This window comes from Sander vitreus, chromosome 2 (genome assembly GCF_031162955.1).
Source record: "Sander vitreus isolate 19-12246 chromosome 2, sanVit1, whole genome shotgun sequence".
Lineage (NCBI taxonomy): Eukaryota > Metazoa > Chordata > Actinopteri > Perciformes > Percidae > Sander > Sander vitreus.
In genome coordinates, this window is record NC_135856.1 from 10,579,390 (window position 1) to 10,605,396 (window position 26,007).

The 26,007-nt window shown below is 40.0% G+C and overlaps 1 protein-coding gene across 1 annotated transcript; it reads right to left on the minus strand.

The window, feature by feature from the left end:
- Positions 1-21,584: 21,584 nt before the first annotated feature.
- Positions 21,585-23,664, minus strand: inab (internexin neuronal intermediate filament protein, alpha b). The gene is made up of 3 exons (XM_078276770.1): positions 22,636-23,664; positions 22,013-22,137; positions 21,585-21,865 (listed from the first exon to the last, which is right to left on the minus strand). Exons 1-3 carry the CDS (start codon positions 23,662-23,664, stop codon positions 21,586-21,588), a joined length of 1,434 nt encoding a protein of 477 aa, XP_078132896.1. The 3' UTR covers position 21,585.
- Between the last annotated feature and the right edge of the window lie 2,343 nt (positions 23,665-26,007).

Sequence of the window (26,007 nt, forward strand, 5' to 3'; positions counted from 1 at the left end):
ATGAAATGCGCATGTGCGAGGTTTAAAAACGGAAAACACGATCGGTGTAAAATCAGGTCACTTGATTGGTGCTTATTGATGCAGCGTCATGCTGTGTAGAGCAGAAGTCCCGCCTCTCGTCACCAGCAGCTGTAACCCAATAGAATTTGGTGGTTTATGAGTAAATTGCGACATCCATTGTAAATTGGACTAAATCCTAATTTATAACCCAAAAACAGGTTATATTTCTGCTCCAGTAGTTTCTAAATAAGCTTTTTGCATATGTACCATGCATAACTATTGCACCTGTTGTCATTTCCATTCTACTGAAGCTTAGGTAACCTGTACGCATTTAAACAGTAATTATCATTTTCTTTCAGAAGTGAAGAAGTTCTATTTATACATACGTTTGTGTGTGCACTTGAAACTGATTTGCATATTTTATTTGTAATTAGAGATGTACCATTTTGTACCAGGTGGTGGCACTTTGGTCCCACACAACCCCTGCCCAGTTTTGAGTGTCCCAACCAAAGGATCCCTTGGACAAATGCAAAGAAAAACAGAGTCGCGAATAAAAAAGATGATTTACATTATCAAATAATCTAGTGATTTTTTTCTTGATAAATCAAGTATTTGTTTTGTCAATTAAAGGTCAGCAAATTCACATCACATGTTCCTAGAACCCATGGTGACACCTTCATATGTGTTGTTTTGTCCAACCAATAGTCAAAAACTCAAAGATATTCAATTTTCTATCATAGAAGAGTTAGAAAAACAGAAAAATATTCACACCTGAGAAGCTGAAACCAGTGAATTGTTTTTTCTTTTTTCTTTTTTGGTTACAAATAGATCTGCTGTATTTCTAACCTTTCTGCTTGGTCATGCTTTTTCATGATATATCCTTCTGTGCTTGACAGTCTAATAGGATTTTATAGCTATCTTCCCCTTTATTTGATAAAAAATAGAAATTAAAATAGAATTGTCTTAACAATTTACTCAATTCAGCTTTGCATTTTGCAAAGTTTTATTATGCAACTTGTAGCAGAGAGGAATAGAAACTAATACCACATACAAGTATGAGCAGTACTCACTTTGCATTTTGCTGAGGCTGGATTTCTGCCTATATAGTACAGAATAACATACCTTCCCTCTCTGAACTCTCTGTCAGAGACACGCTCACATACCGCTGACTGGGCATCTTTCGGGTCAGCACAGTATCTGTTTTCATTTCTAGGAGACTGTCAGTAGAAAATGAGAACAATATCATTTTATTTTATTTTCAAACGAGCCGTGTTCACTCACTGACAGCATTTGTCATTTGTTTCATATCTCTTCTGTACAGTATTTTGCTCAATATCTGTCTTGATTATTATAACACCTCATAGATTGTAATATCTGTACAAACCTTTGACTAACTTATTTCTCGCAAGCTCAGATGCACTTATAGAAGCTTTTCTCTCCATGCCCCGGCTCATCCACACTGGATATCATAAGAGTGATAACTCAGCAGCAGGTTTATCGTGCAGACTAAGGACCATAGTGAGGGGTGGGACAAAAGAAGGAGAATGGATCACAGCAGAAGCAGCAGGGCGTTGTCTAACATTGCGGTGGTGTAACTCCATGTGGAGGAGAGATGGGGGTGGGGTTGGTTGGTGGGTGTGGGAGACAAAACACATATTACACATTAACATCAGCAGCTCAGGGCACTGTCAACAGTGCAGGCTCATTGTAACATGTCTCCTTTTGGTGTCACTGAATGGCAATGACAATGTATGTGGTTTAATACAATCAGCAATTTTACTATACATGCTTAATATAGCTTTTGTTGTATTCACCTTCTCTCTTACCTGACAAATATGCAGATGACCAGGGCTGAAACACGTGTGTCAGGCTAAAGGTTATTGATTTTAGATCAATAACTGTTCCCTTCAAATAGTAATTTACACAGTCTGCTGCACTGCAGCAATGTCCAGCTCCTGTGCCACCATAAAGGTACCACTGATGTGTGCTTTTGTATTTGAATAGAATCACTTCACTGTTTTGTTGAAGTGCTTTTATTTTGAAATGATGGAATAATGAAAGAAAAATCAATCTCTTCTGGCTGCTTTAATGCTTCATGGCAGCCCATCAGTGTTGACAGTGAAATGAAATAAAACTGAGAGATTACATGCGGCAGTAAGCTGGTACTCAAGGATTGAATTGTTTCAGTGAGATAGACTACTAGATTTTGAGGTAGACAATTTAAAAATTAACATATACTTCTACACTACATGTCAGAGGGAAATATTGCACTTTTTTTTTTTTTTTTTTACTTCTCTACATTTATCTGATGGCTGTTAGCTTCATTTGCACACAAGCTCATAAAATGTGATGCATTCAGTGCCACCTGGGTCATCTGAACGTTATAATGCTGCTTACACAATAAAACATAATTTGACACCTTTAAAAGGATCATTCTTCATAGTAACTACTGTTATTACAATTTCCTGCTTTGATATTTTCACAAATACTTTTACTTTTAATGGAGTATTCCTGCAATGTAATTTTGCTACTTTCTCCTCAGTGCATTTGATTTCATCCACTTGTGTTAGATGTCACTATATTAAAATTAAGTGGCTCTCTCCCCCTCTAATATTAAATGTTGAAATTAAATGTTATTACAGACAATTCAAACCCAGGAACCCTGCTGTCTCTGAACTCTGGTCACTTTTCCAGTTGCTTTTTAAATATAAACTGACCATCTTCACAAAACCACCCTTCCTAACTAATCTTCCGTGTGTGTGTGTGTGTGTGTGTGTTGCCTGATATTCAGTTTATGTAAAGCTGCTCACATGCTGTTCACAATAGTAATGAAATGGTCGAGTTAGGTAGGGAAAGACACATATTCAGTTGGATTCTCCTTTCACACCTCAGTGATTGCTTTTCTCGCTTCCTCTTGGTGTGTACAGAAGCTGGAAGACTCTCCCCCCACCCCCTCTCTGTCTTTGCGAAGGGAGGGAGCAGGGTGTGGCATCACCCAGACAGCTCTGTAGCGGCACACAAAAAGACCCTAAAAGAAAAAGGCTATTTCATGTGCATTTAAACCCCTGAAACTTGTATTGCTGTAAAGCCACAATGTACTTTTTGAGAGCAATAAAATAGTATGTAATCTAAACATTAGAAAATCACTGTAATGCATGTTTGAGCATTAAACAATGTTCACGTCTATGTCATTGTCATGTCAGTTGCTCCCATTCCTGTATGCCACTTGGTTTATTCACATGGTACTAACCAGTCTGGTGCTGATAACCACTAACATGCATTACTGATTTAAATGAAAAGGCTTTTGCTTTGTGGTTACAGTGTTAATGTGGTTACAGTGTTAATGCGCTTTATGGGTGTCCCCTCAAGCTGTTGTGCTTATGTGCCAATACAATTGTCCTCTGATGAGATTGGAGGAAAGGTTTTGGTGTTGGCGGCGTTAGCTCAACTGTGAAAGAAGAGAGCAGCAAATAAAAATGTCAGACGTTGGATTTATATTAGTTTGATATCACTTTTACGATTGTCCGGGAAATTTGCTGTAGTGAAGAAGAAAAAAATATTGTTAAAAAAGCCTTGCTTTGCAGGAAAATGTGTATGTGCATGTTTGTGTGTGAGGAAACAGAGAGTGGTGTAGTCCTGGGAGTGCAGAGTGGGGCGTGGCAGTTTTCTAGCTGTCAGTGTTTTTTTTTTAATGCATGCACGTGTAGGGTAGGTTTTTCTCATCTGCGAGAAATGGTGCAGTTGAGCTGCATCTGCTGATTACTTGAAATATATTCACCATCTCTGTAAGATATGTCTTCTTTTGAAGGGCCTAACATTATAAGAATGCTCTTATAGCATAAGATGACAACTACACCTCGAATGCCTTCTTATACATATTCACATATATATTTGCCACTCAAATTATGCTTCTCTGGATCGCTGTGTTTCTCCGTCCTCACTTTCTTATGACGGTGTTAGAAGAGAGCGAGCGTGTGAAGCAGACAATCTGTGACACTAACTGTACCTACACATTTAAAGGACTTCTTGCCTTTCAGAAACCACCACCTGTCCATCTTTCAGCAGTAAACGGTCAGGGAATGCAGCAAGATCCCTCACTGAGATGCACAAGTAAATAATTCATGAGGTGTGACTCTCAGAAGAAGTGGAAAATGCCCTAAGAGAAGCAAAAGGGGGAGGGAGAGAGTGAGGGAAAAGATGAAGGGAGAGAAAGGAGTGGAAGGAGGGTGGAAGGGAGGGAGGTGGCATGGTGGGTGGGATGGGGATTGGGCCAGGGAACAGGAGGGGTTGGGGCAGCGCACAGGGAGCGATAACAAGACAGAAAAGATGGTGCCTTAAAACTCAGAGGATGTACGGTTAATAGAAAGGCAAGGAGAGGAGCTCAAGTGAGATTGTGAATGTGAGAGGAGAGAGGCAGGTGTAAAGGCAGACATGGAACCTGTAAATGATCAAGTGAAACAGCAAATGAAGAGTGCAACAGTAAAGCAGATTTATTTCAGTGATGTAAGAAGTAAGCAGGAAGGGAGAAGGGGAATACGTATTTCTCTTCTAGTAGCCGAAAGAATTGCGTCTTCATCCAGTTTAATTACACTGAGGTGAAGCAGTAAAGATCAGATTTAGCTTTTATTCGTACCACTACCACAAGCAACTGGGCGTTAAACCTTTACCACACTTGAATACAATTTATTTTCACACCAGCTATCACGAACCTTGGTGTTCGCAATACTTATATGAGGTTAGGTTGCCAAGAAATTCCTGAAATCCATTGTTATGTTACAATAACTCACTGAAAGCTCCCAGATCAAGTTATTTCCAAGGGAGTAAGTGAACGTCTGGAAAGCGTAGGTCCCATGGCGCCATTTTGTTGCTACCTAGCGCTCACCCGCCGTTAGAAGTCCATTGACTGCCATTCATTTTGACGTCACTTTGACAGCGAATAACTTTACATCTGAAGCGTATAAAGACTTTATTTGTCCATTGTTTATTTCTAAAGAAACACGACAATGTATAAAAGGCTCCATTACCTTGTATCTCACGTTATGGCTCCATAGCAGACGTTTTTGTAAAAATAGGCTAACGATTGTGTCATAACCACGCGACTTACTGTCGCATAGTAGAGGAATTACCGTATAGTACAGGAAAAGCTCGCAGACAGTTTCGCCTCACATTAGCTGTTTCAGTTTAATTACTAATGTTAACTAGCATTTTAGTTAGCAATAACTAGCCTGTGTCCATGTTATCTCCTTACATATACCTACGCTCTCCGTCTCTGCGAGATTGGGAATGATTGAGATTTCTCTCGGCACAGCTACCAGAAGACTTACGACTTTCAGACAGGTTGCTCACGTCACATTTACTTCGTATCTCTCAGTTGGAGGCTGCGCTGTAACGCTCAGCGCTCACCGGAAAAGTGCTTCTAATGGCCTTCACTGGTCTCCGTCCAGAGCAACGGGATCTGTTGGTCCATTTTATATACTGTCTATGGTTATTTCTGGTTAGCTTCTATCCTGTCATTCCTTGTCTTGCAGAGGCTGCTTATTTTCTTTGGCTTGTGTGTGTGTGTGTGTGTGTGTGTGTGTGTGTGTATGTGCGTGCATGAGTGCATCTTAGAGCTTTTTGCCCATCCAAGCGGAATAATGGGTGTGAAGGCAGAGCTGTGGCACTAAAGATCTATTCGATTTGGGGGGATGAAATATGGGGAGCCTGCATTATTCAATACTGACCTAAAAGGAGGGCTGGATCCTGCACGCAGTTGTCAGCTCTGCTGCCCTCATGGATGGGCGGTGGCAGCCCCACAGAAGCAACATTGTTCAAATCCCCCAAAAATACATGCAAAGTGCCCTTAAGCAAGGCATTTAATAGTTTGACATGTTTGGAACTTGTTTGCTTTCTTGAGAGTTAGATGAGAAGATGTGTAGAAGTGTACCACTTCCATGTTTGTATAGTAAGCTAAGTTAGTTTAGTTTTCAGCTTTTGTACAGAAAAGAGATATAACATGTTAATTAGTTGACATAGAGTAGGTGGATTTTGATACCTTTAGATAAAGCCAGGCTAGCTGTTTCCTTCAGTTTCCAGCCTTTGTCCAGCCATGCTTAGCATGGCGGTAGCTTCATGTTTATGGTACGGACAAAAGAGTGCTATCAATCTTTTCATCTCTTAATTATCTGAAAAGGTCTGTCACTAGATATATACATCTGTTACCACACATGTGTGGAGTGGTGTTCATCTTATCTTTAAACTGCCATTTTATATTAATGAATTCATTTGAGTTGTTTTGACTTCATGCACAGCCTCTCCCTCTCTCTGCTTGCTATTCCTCTCTGTTCTCTCCCACCAACGCATTTTCTGTTAGTAGATCTAACCAGGCACTTTACCCCCCTCCCAAACACACACACACACACACACACACACACACACACACACACACACACACACACACACTGCAGGTCCTTTCCAACACAATGTTCTGCACCACGGTTTCTTTATCACTATAAATAATGCAGGCTCTTAAAACTAATAAGGCAACACGGCACAGTGAGGCGACATAACAAACTCAAACCAAGAAACACGCAGAGTCCCATTGAAGCATTTTGATTCAACTCATTATTTCAGGCACACAAAACTGTATGTCTCCATATCACATAGTACATCATAATTAATCTTGTTATTATAATGAATTGCTTTTTGTTGTTGAACCACGTGGCGGTTTTACAGAATGGAGACAATTCACTGCATGAATGTCCTTTGTTCCCTGCAATCAAAACCACTTCAGAAAGCTCCCCTACCAAATTAGCCTTCTCTGCGGTCCAATGAGCATATCTAAAGATTATTACACACACACACACACACACACACACACACACACACACACACACACACACACACACACACTTACTGACAGTTGCTGTGAGGGTAAGATAAAGAGGTGGCCTCCAATTTGCTAAAGGTCTATAGGTCAGAGCCTCTGTACTTAAAGCCTGAATCAATAATTATTTGTAACCAATGGCAACATCAACATTTTAGAGAAAAAACTATATAATTTTATGATTTATATAGTATTGTCTGCTGTTTTTTGTCAGCTCTTCTATGGACGTAAAAGTGAATATTCCAAAAAGATCTAAAGAAAGACAAATGGTTGTATTATTAGCTCTTTGCATCCATCCCCTTAGGGATATCACACCTCTCCCTCCTACTGTGTGTCACATTGGCAGAATTCTTCTTCAAGGACAACCAGGACAATAAACTGGCTGATAAAAACCGCACGTAGTAAGCTTTTGCTAAATTCCTGAAATCTGTCGATGTGGACCTGAGCTAAATCCTGATTTGCTCTGTAAGCCAAGGTGTTCAGGAGCACCTTTTCACGGTATAGGTTATCAGTTCATTTGTCGGAAAAGGACACATCGATTTTCATTCAGTTGCCTGACATCGTGGAGGTGAGGGACTTGGGCTAGCCCTACCGCAAGGCCAAAATGTAATCAATCATTCTCTCTCTCTCTTCCAGGAATACTCGCTCAAAAAATATATACATAGATACATACATCCGAAATGACAAACAGGCAAATACACAAACAACTCTGTTCATGGAAAAGCAATGCTATTTGTTCTCCTTGAGTTGTGTGTGTGTGTGTGTGTGTGTGTGTGTGTGTGTGTGTGTGTGTGTGTGTGTGTGTGTGTGTGTGTGTCTCAGACCCAAATTAAAAGGGTGGGGGTAAAACCAGGTTTTTCTTTGTCACACCATTTGATGTCACCAGAAGGGGATGGTGGACAGGATGATGGGAATGTCCATGGGGACCAACCGACTGACCTATGGAAACATGGTGGCACATGAATATATCCACATGGAAAGACAGAAACACATAGATTTCACACATAAATATGCCTAAATGCGTTTACATTCGCTCAGAAACCATTAGTCTGCATTTCAATTTTAGACAAGAGACTTATGACATACTATACCATTAAAATCTCCAAAAAGGCTTCAATATTTTTGCTTTTCAGGAATGCCTTAGGAATGTAAATGTTGTGGTGATCATTTCTTCTTATTTTCACTAGGTCCACAGGTGGACTCCATATTCGTTTGGAGATTAAATGTATTACACCAAAATCGGATACACATTTTGGCAACTACAATGTAGCTGTTGGTAAGAGTTAGAAAAGGAAAATTAGAAAAAAAAAAGTTTAAAAAAGAAAAGAAAAGGAAATTTAGATTTTGTGCTAAAAAGCAGTTTCAAAGGGAAGCCAATTCCTAAGGGAATCAAAAGAAATATTAATAGAATGTTTTTAGGGATATCTAAAATTGCCCTTAGAGTATAAAACAGAAGGTAGTTGCTTATTTTATATCTATCTCTAATGGAGTCTGAATCTACTGACTTTGATGTCCATTTATATTGTACAGTAAGACGACTGCAAATTTAGTGCAATTAACATGACATTTTCATCTCCCAGAGCAATAACAGAACGTCTTCACTCTGAGAGAGCCTGTAATTATGCTATTTGATGAGAAAAGGCATGCACGGTGAATGTCTTCGTAAGAGTCAATTAGGTAATAGTCTCATCCATACATGTGTCGGGGAGTTTAGATCCTAACCTCACGACACATAGCTACATTGTACAGTCTTATAACAGATAAACGTACTTGTGAACAGGCCTAAAGATTTATTTATTCAGACAAGTGATATATAACCTCTCAGTCTGCTCAAAAGCTGACTTTACAAGCCTCTAAACTGCTTTTTAATTAATAGCTGATCCTGCTCCATCGATCTGCTCTCTAATTATGAGGCCCTGGCTTACTATGGATCAGCTGCCCTTGTAATGCACACAACCACAAACCCATCTGCACACACACACACACACACACACACACACACACACACACACACACACACACACACACACACACACACACACACACACACACACAATACGTTTTACTGTATTCAATTCATTATGAGAGGTAAATATTTTAACAGTTTACCATCCGGAAACATTGTCTGAATGAGTCTTCGGCCTCAAGTCCCACAGGCTTAGAATGAGTTGACATTTTTAAATACGGTCGCACCAAGATAATGGTGTTTTCTGCTCGATCAATAGATGTTAATGTGTGTATAGTGACACAGTATATCAGCCTCTGGGCAGGCCGCCAGTAGTTGGAGAATGACTGCAGTCAGCACTTTGGGAGATGGGAGAAAAGGGGAGGGAAGGAGAAGGGGGGGGCAAACACACCCCCACACACACACACACACACACACACACACACACACACACACACACACACACACACACACACACATGCATACTGTAGACCTGGTGATGCCTCGACATTGCATGTATTTGCTGTGTTGGTGTAGTGCAGCAAAGAGGGTGGAGCCAAGAGTGCTGAAGTTTCTCTCATCATGGATTTAAGAAGCTGTCTCTGATGGGTTTTGCAGCACTGCAGTGTGGACGTGAGATGGACAAGAGAAGAAGACAGACAAAAGGAGGAGGAAAGACATGCTCCTCCTTTTGTTTAGAAATGCACAGGAAAATGTGTCAGTCAGTGTGTGTGTGTGTGTGTGTGTGTGTGTGTGTGTGTGTGTGTGTGTGTGTGTGTGTGTGTGTGTGTGTGTGTGTGTGGCTTTGTCTGCACAGCCCAGCTGTAGATAAAGACACTCATGGTTCTTCAGTGATGGATGTTCAAACCTTCCTTCACACATAGCTTGTGACACTGCATATGAGCTAAGTAAAATAAATGGCATGTGCTGACCATTAATATTTTTGTTTGTCGTCATTCATGGCCTGTAACACCACACTTGTGTGGCACTGCAAAAACAAATTAAATCAATGAGCTAACAACATCTGTTTGACAGTTTAACTCACTCAATAAGGCAATACCTTTGATCAATGGTGACATTTGATCAGTGAAAGCAGCCATTAGTGTGATATGCTCGCATAACTGTCTCTGCTTTTATGTAAAGAACAATTTATTTACCATGGAACAGCAATCTAAAGAAAATCATAATGCCATAAAGTCATTCTTTGCTGATCTGGAATGATGCCTTGTAATTACCCTGCACTCACCCATGACTAGCACATTAGATTGAATGACTCACGTCCAGGGAAACACTCAGCAGCAGTCCTTTGCTAATCTTAATGTATCTTCTTAAAGCTTCAAGGTTGAAATAGATATCGTCGCTCAAACAGGCACAGGGGAGTAAGGTGATGACGGTACTCTTCAATACTTTAGCACCACCCACCTGACCACCTACCCACACACCACACATCACATACAAAGACATTATAACCTTCAGTGGGTGAAGGCTGCATGCAGCAGTTAAAGGGGCAATATAACCTGGTACTCTTCACAGCGAAACCACCAAAAGAAATAATTCAACCGACAAAAAAATAGTAGGCTTATATGGTACACTTAAGCATTTATAACTTGCAAGAAATGGCTTTCTTAATGGTTAATGCATATTTTTTATGTGCATCACTATAATATCACGAAAGGGATTTTTCATAACATTGCAATGCAAAAGTTGCTCTTTTAACAACTTTTTAAAAATGCTCCAATATTGTCCATCCCATTATAACACTGTCATCCAACACCAGAGGCAATGGTTGCTGGTCATTTTACATTTTAAAATATCTGCAAACATTTAGGTAAAACTGTCAAACTCTTATATGTGAATACACAACATATTTCCATAGGCAAATTCATTATTTAGTGGGAGTTTAAACTGGTGTGCACTGTCTTGTGTCAAATGCTTTTGATGCATTTTTTATTTTGTGTGACCTCCATTTCCTTTGACAACCCCATATGCACAATGATTACTTCCTATCTAAGGGCCCTTTGATGATATAAGAAGATTTGCTTTCTTGAACCTATACTCAATATTGACAGCACTGGTGTGTATTATGTTTCAACTTCTTCTAAAGCGAGTTTCTTCATGAAGAGGACAAGTTCAAACATGAATGACCTTCTTGCCTTTAACAGCAGCGAGTGTGCTTTGCATTATGATGGGCTGCCACCTGCACTGCACATGTCATTTCTAACTCTGACCTGATGCAGGATTTCCCCATTAGTCGTTGACTGCATGTCAGCAAATGAGGAAGGAGTAAGAAATGACTCATGGGAATTAGGATGATATACAAAAGAAAGCACTTAAAGTATAGGTAAAAATCACTTCTTTTTTTTCCATATGGACAACAATTACAAGGCTGTTGGCAATGAAAATGTTAGATCTCAGGCTGCCTCCAACAATGCTTATACAAATATGTAGAAAAAGAAAATCATGCAAGTAAAAATGACAATCTAAGACATAAAATTGTGCAGAACTATGGATAAAATATATCATATATCTTTTGGCATTTTAGGCCTTTATTAGGCAGGGCAGCTTGAGAAGTGAAACAGGGGAGAGATGGGAAATAAAAGCAAAAAAGCAAAGGGCCACAGGTCGGAACCGAACCTGCGGCCTCTGCGGTAAGGACTGAGCCTTCGTACATGGGGCACATAGATCATATAAATTAAAATAAAATAATATGAAATACATGTGTACACTACTTGCAAAATGAATAGAAGCTAAATGTATATGTGTAATCAGAAGTAATAAATATATATACAGAGATATAAATGGGAAGTAAAACACTAAGTAAAAGTATATGAAGGTAAAGTGACAATATAAAGGTGAAGATATACCACAAATCTGTGATCATGTAAGCTTGCTTTAATGAATCCCTGCCACTGATTGATCAGTGCTATATTGTTGAAGGCTGCACTTTTTTTCTGCACTTCACAGAGAGGGGGGCAGGGGAGTATGGACAGCACATCCCCCACTTGCATCCCCTTGCATGCCCTGTGCACATCTGGATGTTTGAAGACTATATACCGTGTGGTGCATGAGGGCTTCATCAATAAGTCGGCCTCTGGAGGCAGGTAATCTTTATTCCTCCAGCCTGACAGCCTGCATCCCTTTGTGTGGGGAAGGGAGTGTCCCTCCTGTGTCCTTTTCCAGTTCTTACATCATCTGCTGCACATTGGTAGCTACTGAGGCAGTTTAATGCACAGTACAAATCATACAGTAATCTCACTCTCAGTGTGAAACTGGGTACGATGACAACTTCAAAAGTGATATTGTCTGTAATGCAAAATGTATCCATGTTCGATAATGAGAAAGAAATACCCGCTGACTGTTTTAGTGGAGTTAAAATAAGCATAGAAACTTGAGAAGTAAAACCTCATCAGTCCAGTCATGCCACATTACTGTAAGTGTTTCATTTTTGGAGATGAGAAATTGTTAAATCAACAATTCTGTGAGAAAATTGCATTGTGCTCAATATTAACACACACAAAACAAACACAATCTAATGAGGGGCTTTTCAAGGTTAGACACTAATCCCCTGGAAGATAAAGATGAAATCAACCACACGAATGACAACTTTAGATAATGTAAAACAAGCTAACCGGCTCTTCAATATTTTATAGTAATGATGGGTCAAATGATAACATATAATGTAAAAGGGGTTGCTTTTATGAACCCACAGAGAATTATCACCTGACTGCAGTTCCCCTCAGCAACTGAGCGTTTCAGCATCTTCTTGGTTTAATTTCTCACAGCTTTACTGTTATGGAACGGTCTCACTGCTGTCATTGCCTGCCATAAAGCATGCAACTGTTTTCAGGGGAAAAGCCCTAAAACCCAATGAACACTACCTGCCTAGCACCAAACAGACAGACACAGTTAGCGACTAGCTGTTAGACACAGTTAACAACTAGCTGGTGAACAGAGTGAAGCATTTAGCAGCTAAAGAACTGGATATTTTTCTGTGAGTCGTTTAAGACCATAACAAAGCTAAACAGAGAGCAGAAAGGAGTGCTTGTTATTGAGAAATGAATGTTACTTTGTTATGACTGGCCTTAATAAAATGATGTGGCCTAACGATGATAAAGAAAAGCTAATAATAAAATATGATATTTAATGAATGTTTTACTTAATAATATCACTTAAAATAATGGTTTGTTTTTTTGGCACATGATGTAGAACTGCACAACGACATTACTGCGCCAACTCTCCAGCAGCAAGTGTGAAACAGCAAGTCAAGTCATTTTAATATTTTACTGTTTAGGAACAAGAACAGAGAAAAAAAGAGCCCTGAATAAAATCATGACAAAAAGCTTATCTTTCATGTAATCTTGACTGATCAGGCTACATCTGTCATTGGAGCCCATGAGTGAAAAGGGGAATTCTTGACGCAGGTCATTAAAACAGAATCATCTAAAACTGATCAGAGGAATGACTCTTTTTTTTTTAAAGCTTTGAGCTCCTTATCATTTATTATTCCATTTGTCACACTCACTGTTTTTACTGTTCTGTTTTAATTCCCTCATGTTACCTAAATCTCAGCTGGAGCTCAGCATTGTGACATTTTTATACTTTCAATTTCTCTTTGTTCTCTCTCTCCTCTCTCTCAAAACGCTGTGTCATAGTCTGCATGCTGGATGTTGAATACAAAGCCCTGGATGGGCTCAGCTGCTCTATTATGGATTAGGCAGCAGAAGCACACACCTCTTGCCCCAAAGAGCTAAAGGAACATTTTAGAACACGGTACACTGTGATCTTTAGATTCACCATTTGTCTAAAAAATTTCAAATTGGGTATGCACTTCAGTGTTATCCACTAATGCTCTAAACATGACAGGAGATGATAAAGATGGAAATAACAGACACCATGTTTGTTTTTTCCTATACTAAAAACACAACCTTGAACTGACATTGCTCATATAAAATAGATTTTTGAAATTGGCTGGAGCTTCATGAGGACATTGCCTGGTAATAAACCCCAAATGTCTTAATGTGAGTTTCATTCCAGATTACATCTGTCGATACTGTCAGTGGTTGGACGCTGCGCCACCAGGTTACTCTAAGGACACCTCCCTGTAGGTTGGACTTGTTTTGTTGCACTCCTGCACCCTCCCTGTCCTCCAAAATAACGAGTCCCAACTGAATAGGGACCAAGCAGCATTTATTCTTCTTCAAGTCACTGACTGTATCTCTGAAAACGTTTGGCAGAAAGTAGCTGTTACATGAAGGAAGCATGGATACATGTAAGGGAATTGGCATTTACAGTATTTATTAAGGTCATCACATAACAAAAATGTTCAGGAATGCTTTTTTCCTAATTAGTAGAGGAAGTGATCATGACTGCTGATGTTTCCTAAGGAGTCCTCATGAAAACGTTAGACCTGTATTGAAAAAGGACTGCAGACTTAACTTAATCATTTGAAAAAAATCAAGGTTTTACCAAAATATCTATTTTTTTTAACCAGATTTCTCACCACAGTGACTCTTTGTACCTTCATTGCAGTACCTTCCTCCCTCTCCAGCTTTTGATGCAGCCAGCTGAAACCTAAAAATACCTTCCTTTTAACATCACATCCAACGTTTCCCTGGGAACGTTCCCTCTGTTTAATCACGGCAGGAAGTGATTGATAACACACACCAGAGAAAAGAATAAGATTTCACTCCAGATAGTTCTGGTGTGTAAGTTTTAAGGTATAGTCTACATGAGAGAGAGATTTGAATGTTGTAAACTGCTATGAGATCACTATGACATGCATCACATGTGGTAGTTGTGTTGTGTTTTGTTGTATAATTCTTGCATAATGCATGTGTATGTTTGTACATGCGTACAATTGTGCAAACTATATAGCCTACTGATGGAATATTTGTATTAACAAGTTTGCATTTGCTAATACATTATATTACATTACACAACATCTCAGACATCTGTCAAAATATTAATGTGAAATGTAAAATTAAATGTTGATCATGTGTCACATCTGGTGTATGTGACTAAAGAACAAAGAAAAAGAAAAACATGGAGCTATTAAGTCACTTAACCTTCACTCTTTAAATGAAATCTTTACACCTTAATCAAATTCTCTACAATATTGGAATTATTTGAACAAGAACAGTGATCATGCACTCTCCATTTTCTAATTAGTGAGATGCACTTTCCAGCTAATGTAATTGTATTTCTCAGGTTAAATAACCCCAATATCACTTCATCCATCTTACAGAAGCTTAGACGGAGGCCATTAATAGGGCTGTGACCTTCCCCTTTGTTCAGGGAGAAACATTTGCCTTCGGTCAGTCTGTCTGCATGCTCGTCTGGTTGTCTGCATGTCTGGGTGTCTGGCTCTGTCTCTGCTATTATTAGCACCAAGGGGGGAAAAAAACAGCGATGGCTTGGTTAACAGAGAGAACGCCACGCCACACACAGGGCTTACCTCGAAATGACTCAATACTTTCTGCCAGGCAAGGAAACAGAATGAATAGGTGACGTAATGCTAAACCCTCCTTGAGTGCATTTTCTCCAAAATAATAGTAAGTTGTTGCTTCGACACGTTTTAGGCTCATCCAATTTTCTCAGTGTGCCATTGTCTTAAATGTGACAAATCTGCTCTCCTTATTGCTTGCTATCTGGCTTCTGTATTCGTTTATATGCCTCTCTTCAGACCTCTGGATGAGAGCGAACTCGTCTCTCTCTGAGAGCTGTAATCCCCCCCCCAGGCTGCTGAAGCACAGCAGGTTGCTAGCAACAGATTCCAAGGCAACAGCATCAGCAAATCACAAATGAACACTCTGTTTACAGGTACAAAAAGAAGGTTAAACATGCATTACCATCTGTTGCTGAGTCAAATGGTGGACTGATTCATGCCAACAATGCATTGAAAATGTGTTTGCCTGTCTGTGTGTATTTGAAGGGGTTCTATTTTGGGAAACTAGCGTGTTCAACAGCACTTTTATCTGTGATGTGTTTAGCCTAGTGTAACGCTAGTTATTGTTAGCGTTAACTATTAACTTGTCGTTATTACATACAAGTACTTTCGGGACGTGGACAGAGTAAAAGCATGGAGACAGCTTCGACTGTGTAACTTGGTTCACTTTTAATGACACTCTTCAAGCGTAGGACAACTCAAGACTCATAACAAAACGTGCTTCATCATCTCAACATCATATCCCTCCGCCAACCTAACTGTTACTAAATTACAGGCAGGGTACAACATGTTAAATAGCTCCCTTGTTAACTCAAGGAACAGAATACACTATGAAGCTACACTTAATGGAAATATGTGACTTATTTCAGTAACCCTAAAAAGGTCATCTGTTAACTAAATATTCACAAAATGAATCTCATCTTACATTCTTCCCTTTCTTCAGGTGAAATGTCCCCATTTCAATACATCTCATCTTACATTAGCAAAGCATAGTGCAAAGCAGTGGAAGCAGGGAGTAACAGCTAGCTAGTTTAATTACATTAGTAATACAAGTGTCCTTTGTAATGTGTAGAACAGAAAGCAAGACACTGGTTTAATGAGGGGTTAGCTTACACATTTTTTACTGACTACCAGGAACTCATGATGATGTATAGCACCCCAGAAGTCACGCTGAAGTTGCTTGCTTTGCACACTTTACCAAAACCCAGTTGATTGTTGGGTATTATTGGCAAGTTTGCAAGCTAGCAACTTACAACATGCAAAAAGTCAATTCTGGAGTTGCTGGAAGGTGTGTTTCTTCCTTTTTTTGGCGGAGGCTAACTCTTTCCTCCTGATAGCAATGTTTGTGCTAAGCTGGGTTAAACACATCCTGCACAGAGAGGGATGAGATCTTCTCATTTAATTCTTGGTAAGTCCACAAACAAACACCCAAATGATTGTGTATTTAACTAAAATGGAAGAAGTGTCTGTATATCTGTCCTTCGATTTTCTCGACAACCGTTTATCTGATTGACTTCACACTTGGCTAGTGTATTGCTGAGGAACCAAGAAAGTTTTGAAAGCGAGCTCTTGAGGTCTATGGGTCAAATCTATTAGTAGTGCGTTATGCAAACACTATTGAGAGAGGACCCCTATTAACTATTACACTGCCGAACGGCATGCTGGGTACAGCTTGCTCTTCGTCACTCGCTACAATACATTTAAGAACAGCTGAAGAAAGAGAGACTTGTAACATTATAGCATCAGCGATGTAACTCGGAATTGACGCTTTAATTATTGGGAATAGCCCGTGTGTGTGCGTGTGTGTGTGTGTGTGTGTGTGTGTGTGTGTGTGTGTGTGTGTGTGTGTGTGTGTGTGTGTGTGTCACACACATTCACATTTTGTCTGCAAAGCCAACGCCTCAGTCCAGTGAAGAGGGATGGCTTTGATCCAGAGATGCTGACAAACTGGTCAAATTTATGGCCATGGCCCCCTCGCTCTACATCCTGATTCTCATTTCCACCACCATCACAGCCTCACACAGACACTTATTACCAGACAGGACATAAAACATGCTTCTCCCTCAACACAGTCTTTTTTTATCTCTCAAGATAGCAAAGGCGAAGACATGCAAAGGAACGATGGCCACAGTCGGTGAGGAGACAGATAATATTTAACTTCTCAAACCCCACTGACCGACTAGTCATTACAAACGGTTAATCTAAACATTGTTACTTAAATGAATTACTTGATTTTATATTAGGTGAGATCCCAAAATGTCAGAATATGTCTATATATATCATCTAGAATATTTCCATTTGACGGAATGGCGTAGCCATACAAAACATGGACTCTGGGATTTGAATATTTCATTTAGAGTAACCATATTAGAGCTTCAATGAATGGTATATAATATAAATGTAATACTGTCAGACAGTCTGGAATTATAGATGATTTCCCCAACCTTAAAGTAACTTTAGTGGAAAATAAACGGGAAACTGGATGTTAACTGGATGTTGTGAGAAATCAATAGAGAAGCTCTTTCTATTACAGCATAAAACAACATTTTTACACAACACTCTGAGCATTTTAAGACAAGCATGTGTGCAATAATTATATAGTGACACACTTGAGAAATTAGCTAACTGCAACGTATGCTGATTGCATTGGGACCGAAGGACCAAACACCCTCAGATAGCTTTCAGCGGCTATACATTTCTAATTCATCCCAGAGTTTCCTGCAGGAGGCAATATTTTCTAAATGGTATTCATATGCGTTTATAGCCTCGTAATACTCAGCCAGGGGTGACTAAGGTGAGACTTAAAATAGAAAGTTGAAGCACTCTTCAAGTTTGAAGCATGAGGAGGGAGGGCTGTTTCATAACAGGACTTCTACAGTGGCATCTCACGGAAAGGCTCCCACCACACCTTCTACTCAGCAGCATTGCAGGGGTATAAATCTTTGAAGAACTGCAACCTGCGTCACGCATGCACATACAGCGTCAAAGCTGTCCCACCCAGTTGGTGGGCAGGGAGAGATGGGCTAATCAGGGACAATCCACAAGGCCTAAGGTCTTAAGGTCTAGGACTGTGTGTGTGTGTGTGTGTGTGTGTGTGTGTGTGTGTGTGTGTGTGTGTGTGTGTGTGTGTGTGTGTGTGTGTGTGTCTGTCTGTCGGGGCTACAAAGATCAACGTACAGTACAGCAGCTTGTAATCCATCATATGTCTTTAATACACATCTGCACTGTGGCCCTGAGAAGCAGAAGAACATATCTCCAAGAAAGAGGTCAAGGTGGCATTGCTTTCCGGCCTGTATTGCTCCAAAGAAATATTTATTTTAACAGCTAAATCAGAGCGACACATTTATTTTCCTCAGGCCTGAAAACATGCAGAATATTACATTACAATACTGGCACTCAACATTGAACTTTACAGGTTAGTAGATAAAATGGCTTTTCTTTAGCTTTGCTATTTGCTGCATCAATCTAAATGTGCAAAAGAAATCAAACTCCCCACTTAGATTGAATTGATCTGTTGACCATGCTACAGAAGAATGGCATGTTATAATCATATACTACTACATCATTCTGTGAATATTCTCTCCGTCCTATTCTTATTATTATTAAATCTCATCTTCATTATCAGTGGTGGAGGAAGTAAAAGTATCAATAGAAATATGCTATATTCTATACAATATACTTTAAATACCAATAGTAAAAGTACTCATAATGCAGAATGGCCCATTTCAGAATTTTGTATTTATAATTTAAGTGCAGTACTTGAGTAAATGTACTTAGTTACTTTCCACCAGTGTTATTAATGCTGTTACATAGGCTATGTACAGTAAGTAAGTAAAAAATATGATCTTTTTCAGACCACTAAAAAGTGAGTGTTGCATATAAAATAAACACAATGAAACCATGTGCAGCCTCAATAATGTCAAGTCTTTATTGATATATATGGTGTCTTACAGCAATACATAGTAATAACAGTAAAGAGAATAGCATGTCAACTACATTCAATCCCCATGCTTTTGTAGTCATGGTAGCTCTAATAAACGCTAACAAAGAGATAATAATGATTAAACACTCCACTGAACAGAATCATACATGTCATACACATGGCCAGAAACAAAGCTGCTGGTGTTTTAAGGCATTTCACATCCTACAGTTATTTGTTCTATGGCTAAATCTTGATTTAGTTGATGTTGATTTTTGTATTGATGACGCACTGTGTTTTCAGCTTAATGTTTTTTCCCCCCATGAAGTGGTTTTGCATGTGCACTTAGAAAAGTTTGGCAGTGCAGTAGTTGCAGGCTAGTAGTGACACCATTGAAAACTCCTTTGGTTTTACAGTGTAAAGATAAAGGCTTGACATTTGCAACCATGAACCATTCATCCGTTGTTATAGCTGTGTACTATAAAATGCTGCTTACATTTTTAAGTTCTTGTACATCTGAGATTTTTCTACTGCTTTACATTGGGATTCTGTTATCCATAAAAACAAAATGCCCAATTTTCGGATTTGCCACCCCCTAAATTGTTCCAGTTATGATAGGCCACTGTGTAGAGATACAGACACACTCACTACAGTACTAAGATACTTATCCCAAGCCTCAAGTAAAACAGCAGGAACCCAATCCAGAACAGTCTTCCGTACAATCAGTCGTTTTTTTGTTTTAATTGTAAGTGCAGTTTGTCAGGGCGTGGGTCGCCATGACCAGCAGCAGGAGAATAAGAATAAGCTTTGTTAAAGTCGGCAGTGCGCAAGCAGAAAAGAACAAGCTACACGTCTCTCATACTGAGGGGTTTTAAGTGGTGAGGTTGTACTACAACAGACATTTTCTCTAGCCATGGCCACAGTTGTAAAGAGAGAGAGGTCAAGTTGTTTCAAACACGTTGCGGTCTGGCGGCTTCTGACTTGGCGTATTTTGAGTGATGATGGCATGGTTTTCTTGGTTTTTCTGGCTGAGTGATATGGTATGGATCCTGGGACTTAAATGTGCTTAAAGCATCATTGATGGGAAATGGTGATGAATATGCACACCCTGATGGATCATGGAGAATCTTGTACTTTTGTGCTAAAGCGAAATCTGCAATTCAGTCTCTAATATAACTGGACGGAAAATAAAAATCACTACCTCTTTCTTATTATTTTAGTTGCATTTTGCTTCCTTTACAGCATCTTTGCTTAACCCTTTTCCCTGTATCCTTCGTAGCCCATTGTGCAAACTTTTTAACAAGTTTGGTAGTTTTTACCTTCCAAGATAAGTGGCTTAACGAGGATTCTTACATTTTCATAGCACATGTCTATTTCAGCATTTTAACTTTTAACTCCAAACAATGAAATTGTGTCCAATGAGCAATGGGCCGATGGATTCCATGCAAGCATGACATCTACATACACCATGCAAAATGATGCTCTATTAATACATTTGTTTTCTTGTTTTGCTTCAAATCTCATTTAAATAGCTACAGGAATCCAATTTTGAGAATGAAACTTCACCGGGAAGGTAAAAAGGAGTTGGAAGAGAATGTCTCTTCCATACTGTTGTCATGCAGAGCTGATTAAACCACAGTCAAGTCACTGATGCACCAACCGGGATCAAACAAAGTGTGCAAGAGCACATTTTGCTTATGAACTCCATTTTTAGTAAAGAGACTCAAAATAATGGCTCAGCAATGCACTATCAAATATTATTGTTTATTTTGGCTGGTTTCCGCTAACTAACTAACTAAACTGTCAAAAGATTATTTTTTTTGTATTGTATGTATGTAAGTGGATGCACACACATGCTTCCATAGGAATGTGTTGAGAGGATCTCACAGCTTGTGGTATTAGTGAATAACCAGTTTAGAGTTAACATCTACCGTGTCTCAGTATCACATATTGTGTTGTATTATGTAACATCAGCCCAAAGTGTGAAAGACTGAATATTATATTTTGAAAGACCATACTTCTGTATGAGATGCTACCTATGTGCTTGTCATTGTTTGATGTTGAGTGTGAGAAGGAGAGAAGAGAGTACTGTGGTTTTGTATTGAGTGATGGTTACAGTAGAGTTATAATGGATTAGTAACACATGTGAGGGACAAAGGGGACAGGGAAGGATAAACCCACATAAAAACAAACATCTAGCGCTCACACTCAACACACTTGTGGACATCCAATGCACAATAGTGCAGAAAGAAACCATGATGATTTTACTATGATTATAATAAGGTGGTTTTGCTATAATTTTAGATCCCCACAAGTGCTTAAGTGGCCCAGGGTTTGTTTTAGCATGGGAAATCAAGAGAGAGGTATAGGTTTGGATGGTAAAAGGGAAACTTGAGGTGTCAAAAACTAGCTTAGTTTTTCTGATTGGTGGGAATGTCGCTGGGGTCTTGCTGCTTCTCCATCTTCTTGGTGGTGACCACTGTCTCCTCATAAATTTCACGCTGGGTCACCTTGCCTGCAGGCTTGCTCTGCTGCTGCTGCTCGTTCTCGTCCTCCCTCTTGGAGCCCTTGCTGGAGCTGGTGTAAATACGGCTCTGGTAGTTGTAGCCTTGCCCAACACTTGAGCTCATGGAGGAGCCGGGATAGCTGATCCCTGTCCCGATGCGGGTCTCCTCCCCTTCCAGTAGTTTCCTGCAAAGAGGACCATGGAGGGAAGGGTTTAGAAAGAATAGAGATAACATAACACAGACACACACACACACACACACACACACACACACACACACACACACACACACACACACACTCAATGTTTGTATCTTAGAGAGAAGAACCTACCTGTAAGCTGCAATTTCAATATCCAGTGCCATCTTGACGTTCAGCAGATCCTGGTACTCCCTCAGGTGACGAGCCATCTCGCTCTTAGTGGCCCTCAGCTCATTCTCCAGCTCTACCATGTTGTCCTAAGGACAATCAAACAATACAAGAAATATAGGACAGGGTTCAAGATTTCCAAAAAAAAAGAAGAAAAGAAATATGCAGAGCCCAGACAAAGACCTATGTCAATCATATTGTTAACCTGAACATTGTGTTGCTAGGAATTCGAGTCGTTCATGAGCAAAATCGGTTGAAATGTTTGTCCTGAAAACATACTCTCAGTTGGGATGACTGAATCCAAAACAACACTGAAATGACTCCTTTAGAGCACATACACTGAGTGGGCGTTGTCAGATGCAGCTGTTGAGCGTCTGTCCCAGGGGAATGAGTTTCAGCACCACGGACAGAGCTCAGCTGCTTATTATTGCTCTGACATTCACTTCTTAAGAGGAAAAAACGCTATACAGTGTCTTCGTTTTAATGTAAATGAACTTTTATGAGAATGGAAAATAAAATGGCTGATTTTTAACCCTTTTGATAAGCGGTAATAACAAGTAATAACAAGTAATAACAAAGGTGGTTACCTGGTAGTTTCCAATCTCCAAATTGTGCCTCTCCTCCATCTCCCTGAGTTGCTTTTCCATAGACTCGTTGGTTCCCCTCAGACTCTCTATCTCGATGGTCTTGGACTGCAGCTGCCTCCTGAACTCGTTCAGTTCCTCCCTGCTGGCGCGAATGGCCTCGTTACTCCGGGTAGCCTGCTCGGACAAGTCGGCGAACTTGGTCTTATACCACTCCTCGGCTGACTGCATGTTCTTGGACGCCATGGACTCGTACTGGCCGCGAATCTCTTTGAGAGCGGAGGTGAGGTCCGGCTTGGACACCTCCATCTCCACGGACACCTGGGCAGCGTGGATCATGTCCGTCAGCTCGGCCACCTCCTCTTCGTGTACTTTTCTGAGGAAGTTGATCTCGTCCAGCAGAGATTCCACCTTCTTCTCCAGGTCCAGGCGCACCATGGTGGCATCATCCACATCTTTCTTAAAAGCCTTGAGGGTGGCCTCCGCGTCCTCCCGGGCGCGGTACTCCTCTTCGTATTTCCCCCTGAGCTTCTGCAGGTCGTCTTCAATACAATCCCTCTCGATGATGAGCTGGGACTTCTCTCCGTTCAGCTCTTCGAGCTGGGAGCGCAGTTCGCGGATCTCTTGTTGGTAAAGCTCGGCCAGGCGGGACGGCTCGGTCTGCCGCTGGCGCAGAGCAGTCAACTCCGTCTCCAGCACTTTGTTGTGCTGCTCCAAGTTGCGCACTTTGTCGATGAACATCGCAAAGCGGTCATTAAGACCCTGCATTTGTTCCTTCTCATTGGTGCGGACAATTTTGAACTCATTGTTGAGGACGTTGCTCTGTGTCAGGTCGAAGGTCTCCAGTGGCATGGAGCGGCCGGACTTTCTGTTGTACGAGCCCAGAGATGAAATGTTGCTCCGGGTTGCAGAGGAACGGTAACCTCCCCGGGACACGTTCACTGTCCGCGATGGAGAGGACGCATAACGGGGAGAATCCCCGAAAATCTTCCTGTAGGAGGAGGAGGAAAAGACTTCAGATCCGTAATTCATCTTGGCTTGAATGGAGACAGAGCAGAGCAGTGGGCGCGTCTCCTTTATATAGGGGGACCCACCCAATCACTCATTAATGCCCGGTGGTAATATCCGGACTCAGTCGTTCCCCATGAGTCAGGGAGCCCAGTAGCCGAATGGCTAGTATGCGAATCGATGCTGAATATTGTGCTGAATATGCTTATAATTATAATTAGTCTACAATTATCCTACATTATCCTACATTGGTCCAGATGTGCGCAGTTGAAACTGTTCATTGTGTGGAGCAGATGGAACTGTCCTTTTTGACGCAGTGGTGCATCAGCTTTTGTTGCGCATTTAGCTTACACTTAATAGAGAGACATCATATCGAAATATTCTTCCAGAAGCAAATATTTAGCTTTTGGTATCTCAGTGTTTTTGTAGCTGAGAAAAAAAATATTGAAAAAGGAGATACCTGTAAAAGTTCTTAAAGAACCCTTACCCACTCCAAATCCAAATTCACGTCAGGTCTGCAAGTGATTTTGAGACAGAACAATGACGGTGCACTTTACTTTAAAACGTTATTCTTGTCTTAACTAGTGTAACTTAAATGTAAGGTAAGGCAAGTTTATTTATAGAGCACCTTCATATACACAGAGGTCATTCAAAGTGCTTTACAGGCAAAACAACAACACAAAATATACAATATGATACATGAAAGGACAGACACATTTTATAAAGGTTCAAAAAAGTTTAAAACCTAAATTAATAAAGTAAATAAAAGTACCATAAAATAAGACAAATTAAAAGTTCTGGAAAAGAGAACAGTCTAAAAAAAAAACAGTTTTAGTCTTAGATCTGATGGAAGCTGATTCCAGCAGTGGGCAATAAAATGGCAAAAAGCCATTTCAACACACTTGGATTGAACTCTGGGCACCACTAACTGACCAGTCCTATATATTACTGTTGTCGAAAACATTGCAGTGACACTGTCCACAAAACTCAATTCTGCACAAATCTATATGGTTTTAAAGGCTTAAAACGAAAGAGCATGTGTGTTTGAATGAGGCCAAAATAATACATTTATAATAAATGTGCTGAGCTTTGTGAGTGGCAGAACATAAGAGAGGTGAGTTTCACTTGAAACTTTTAGATTTGTTAACCTGCCGACCGACATCAACAGGAACAGCTATTAAATGAGGACTCATCATTTGAAGATTAAGTTGTTCATTCAGGTATAAGCAACAACTTGCATCAAATGCTGTTGTTGGCCTTGAGGTGGCTCTTTAAGAGTTTAGAGCTAACTCTCCAAGAAGAAAAATTTTAAGATCTTTATTCATATTTAAAGTTTATATTTAAAGACAAAGTAAAGTTAAGATAATAATTGTTTTGTGTGGTGTATATTTAGTTTTGCTGGACTCCATTGAAAACAGCATCCCTACTGACAGGCCTTTGCTGCCCTCTGTTGTCAAATTGTAGCACACTGCAAGCAAACATGAATGTAGGACCACTTGGTACAAAGCTATGTAAGTACATAAACTATAATAGTGAATGCAACCTAACTGGCTACAGGATGGTCATGTTAATTGATGATAGATGAACTGGTGAACTGACAGATAGTTGATAGCAATTTTTCCCAAAAATGAAGCAAAGAGCCAACAGTCAGATTCAGACAGGTCAACCCTGATTGGTGTCATTTTCAGGCTGACATGATGATACCATTCACCTGAGAGACACACATTTGATGCAGAATATTCAAACATGAGCCACTGAGATGCCCCATAAGTGCCCTGGAGATCTTTTATGCCTTTCACTTAAAATCTATGCTGAACAATGTTGCAAAGAAACAATAGAATGTTGCCCTGCAAGCCAAAGTAAATCAGCTTGTGGCAGGGGAGGCACGTAGTTGTAATGACAAAGTCAATAGAAGACCTTTTATTCCCCAGGTTATCTGCAAAAATGCATTTTTGACTTTGCGATGTGGAAGTTTGGAAGCCATATATTAAACATTTTTGCAGCCAATTAGCTTTGCCTCTGCACGCAGGCAGAATGTATCTGAAATGAAACATTGACTGAGGTTACTGACCTTTAACTTTCAGGGTGTTTGAGGTTGTTCGTATCAATAGGGTAAACAGACTTATAGCCCTTTTTTTAGTCCTCTTAATTTTAGAACAGTGTGGCAAGACAATGTCAATATACTGTTGGTGTGAACACCTGTAAGAGGAATAAAAAAATCATCTTTAGGAAATTGATCTTAATGCCTTAATTACAAAAATGAGGAAAAATCCAATCTTTAAGGACACCAATTTTCTTGGTGAATGAATAATGTCATAAGTCAGTACATCCCTATGTTAAATTCCCATAGAGGCAGGCAGATATTTA

Bases quoted from the DNA above. Each gene is read 5' to 3' on its own strand.
- inab (XM_078276770.1), bottom strand. From the start codon at position 23,664: ATGAATTACGGATCTGAAGTCTTTTCCTCCTCCTCCTACAGGAAGATT. The intron at 22,138-22,635 runs GTAACCACCTTT...GATTGTCCTTAG, and splicing joins TGGAGATTGGAAACTACCAG to GACAACATGGTAGAGCTGGA. The intron at 21,866-22,012 runs GTAGGTTCTTCT...TCCTCTTTGCAG, and splicing joins ATTGAAATTGCAGCTTACAG to GAAACTACTGGAAGGGGAGG.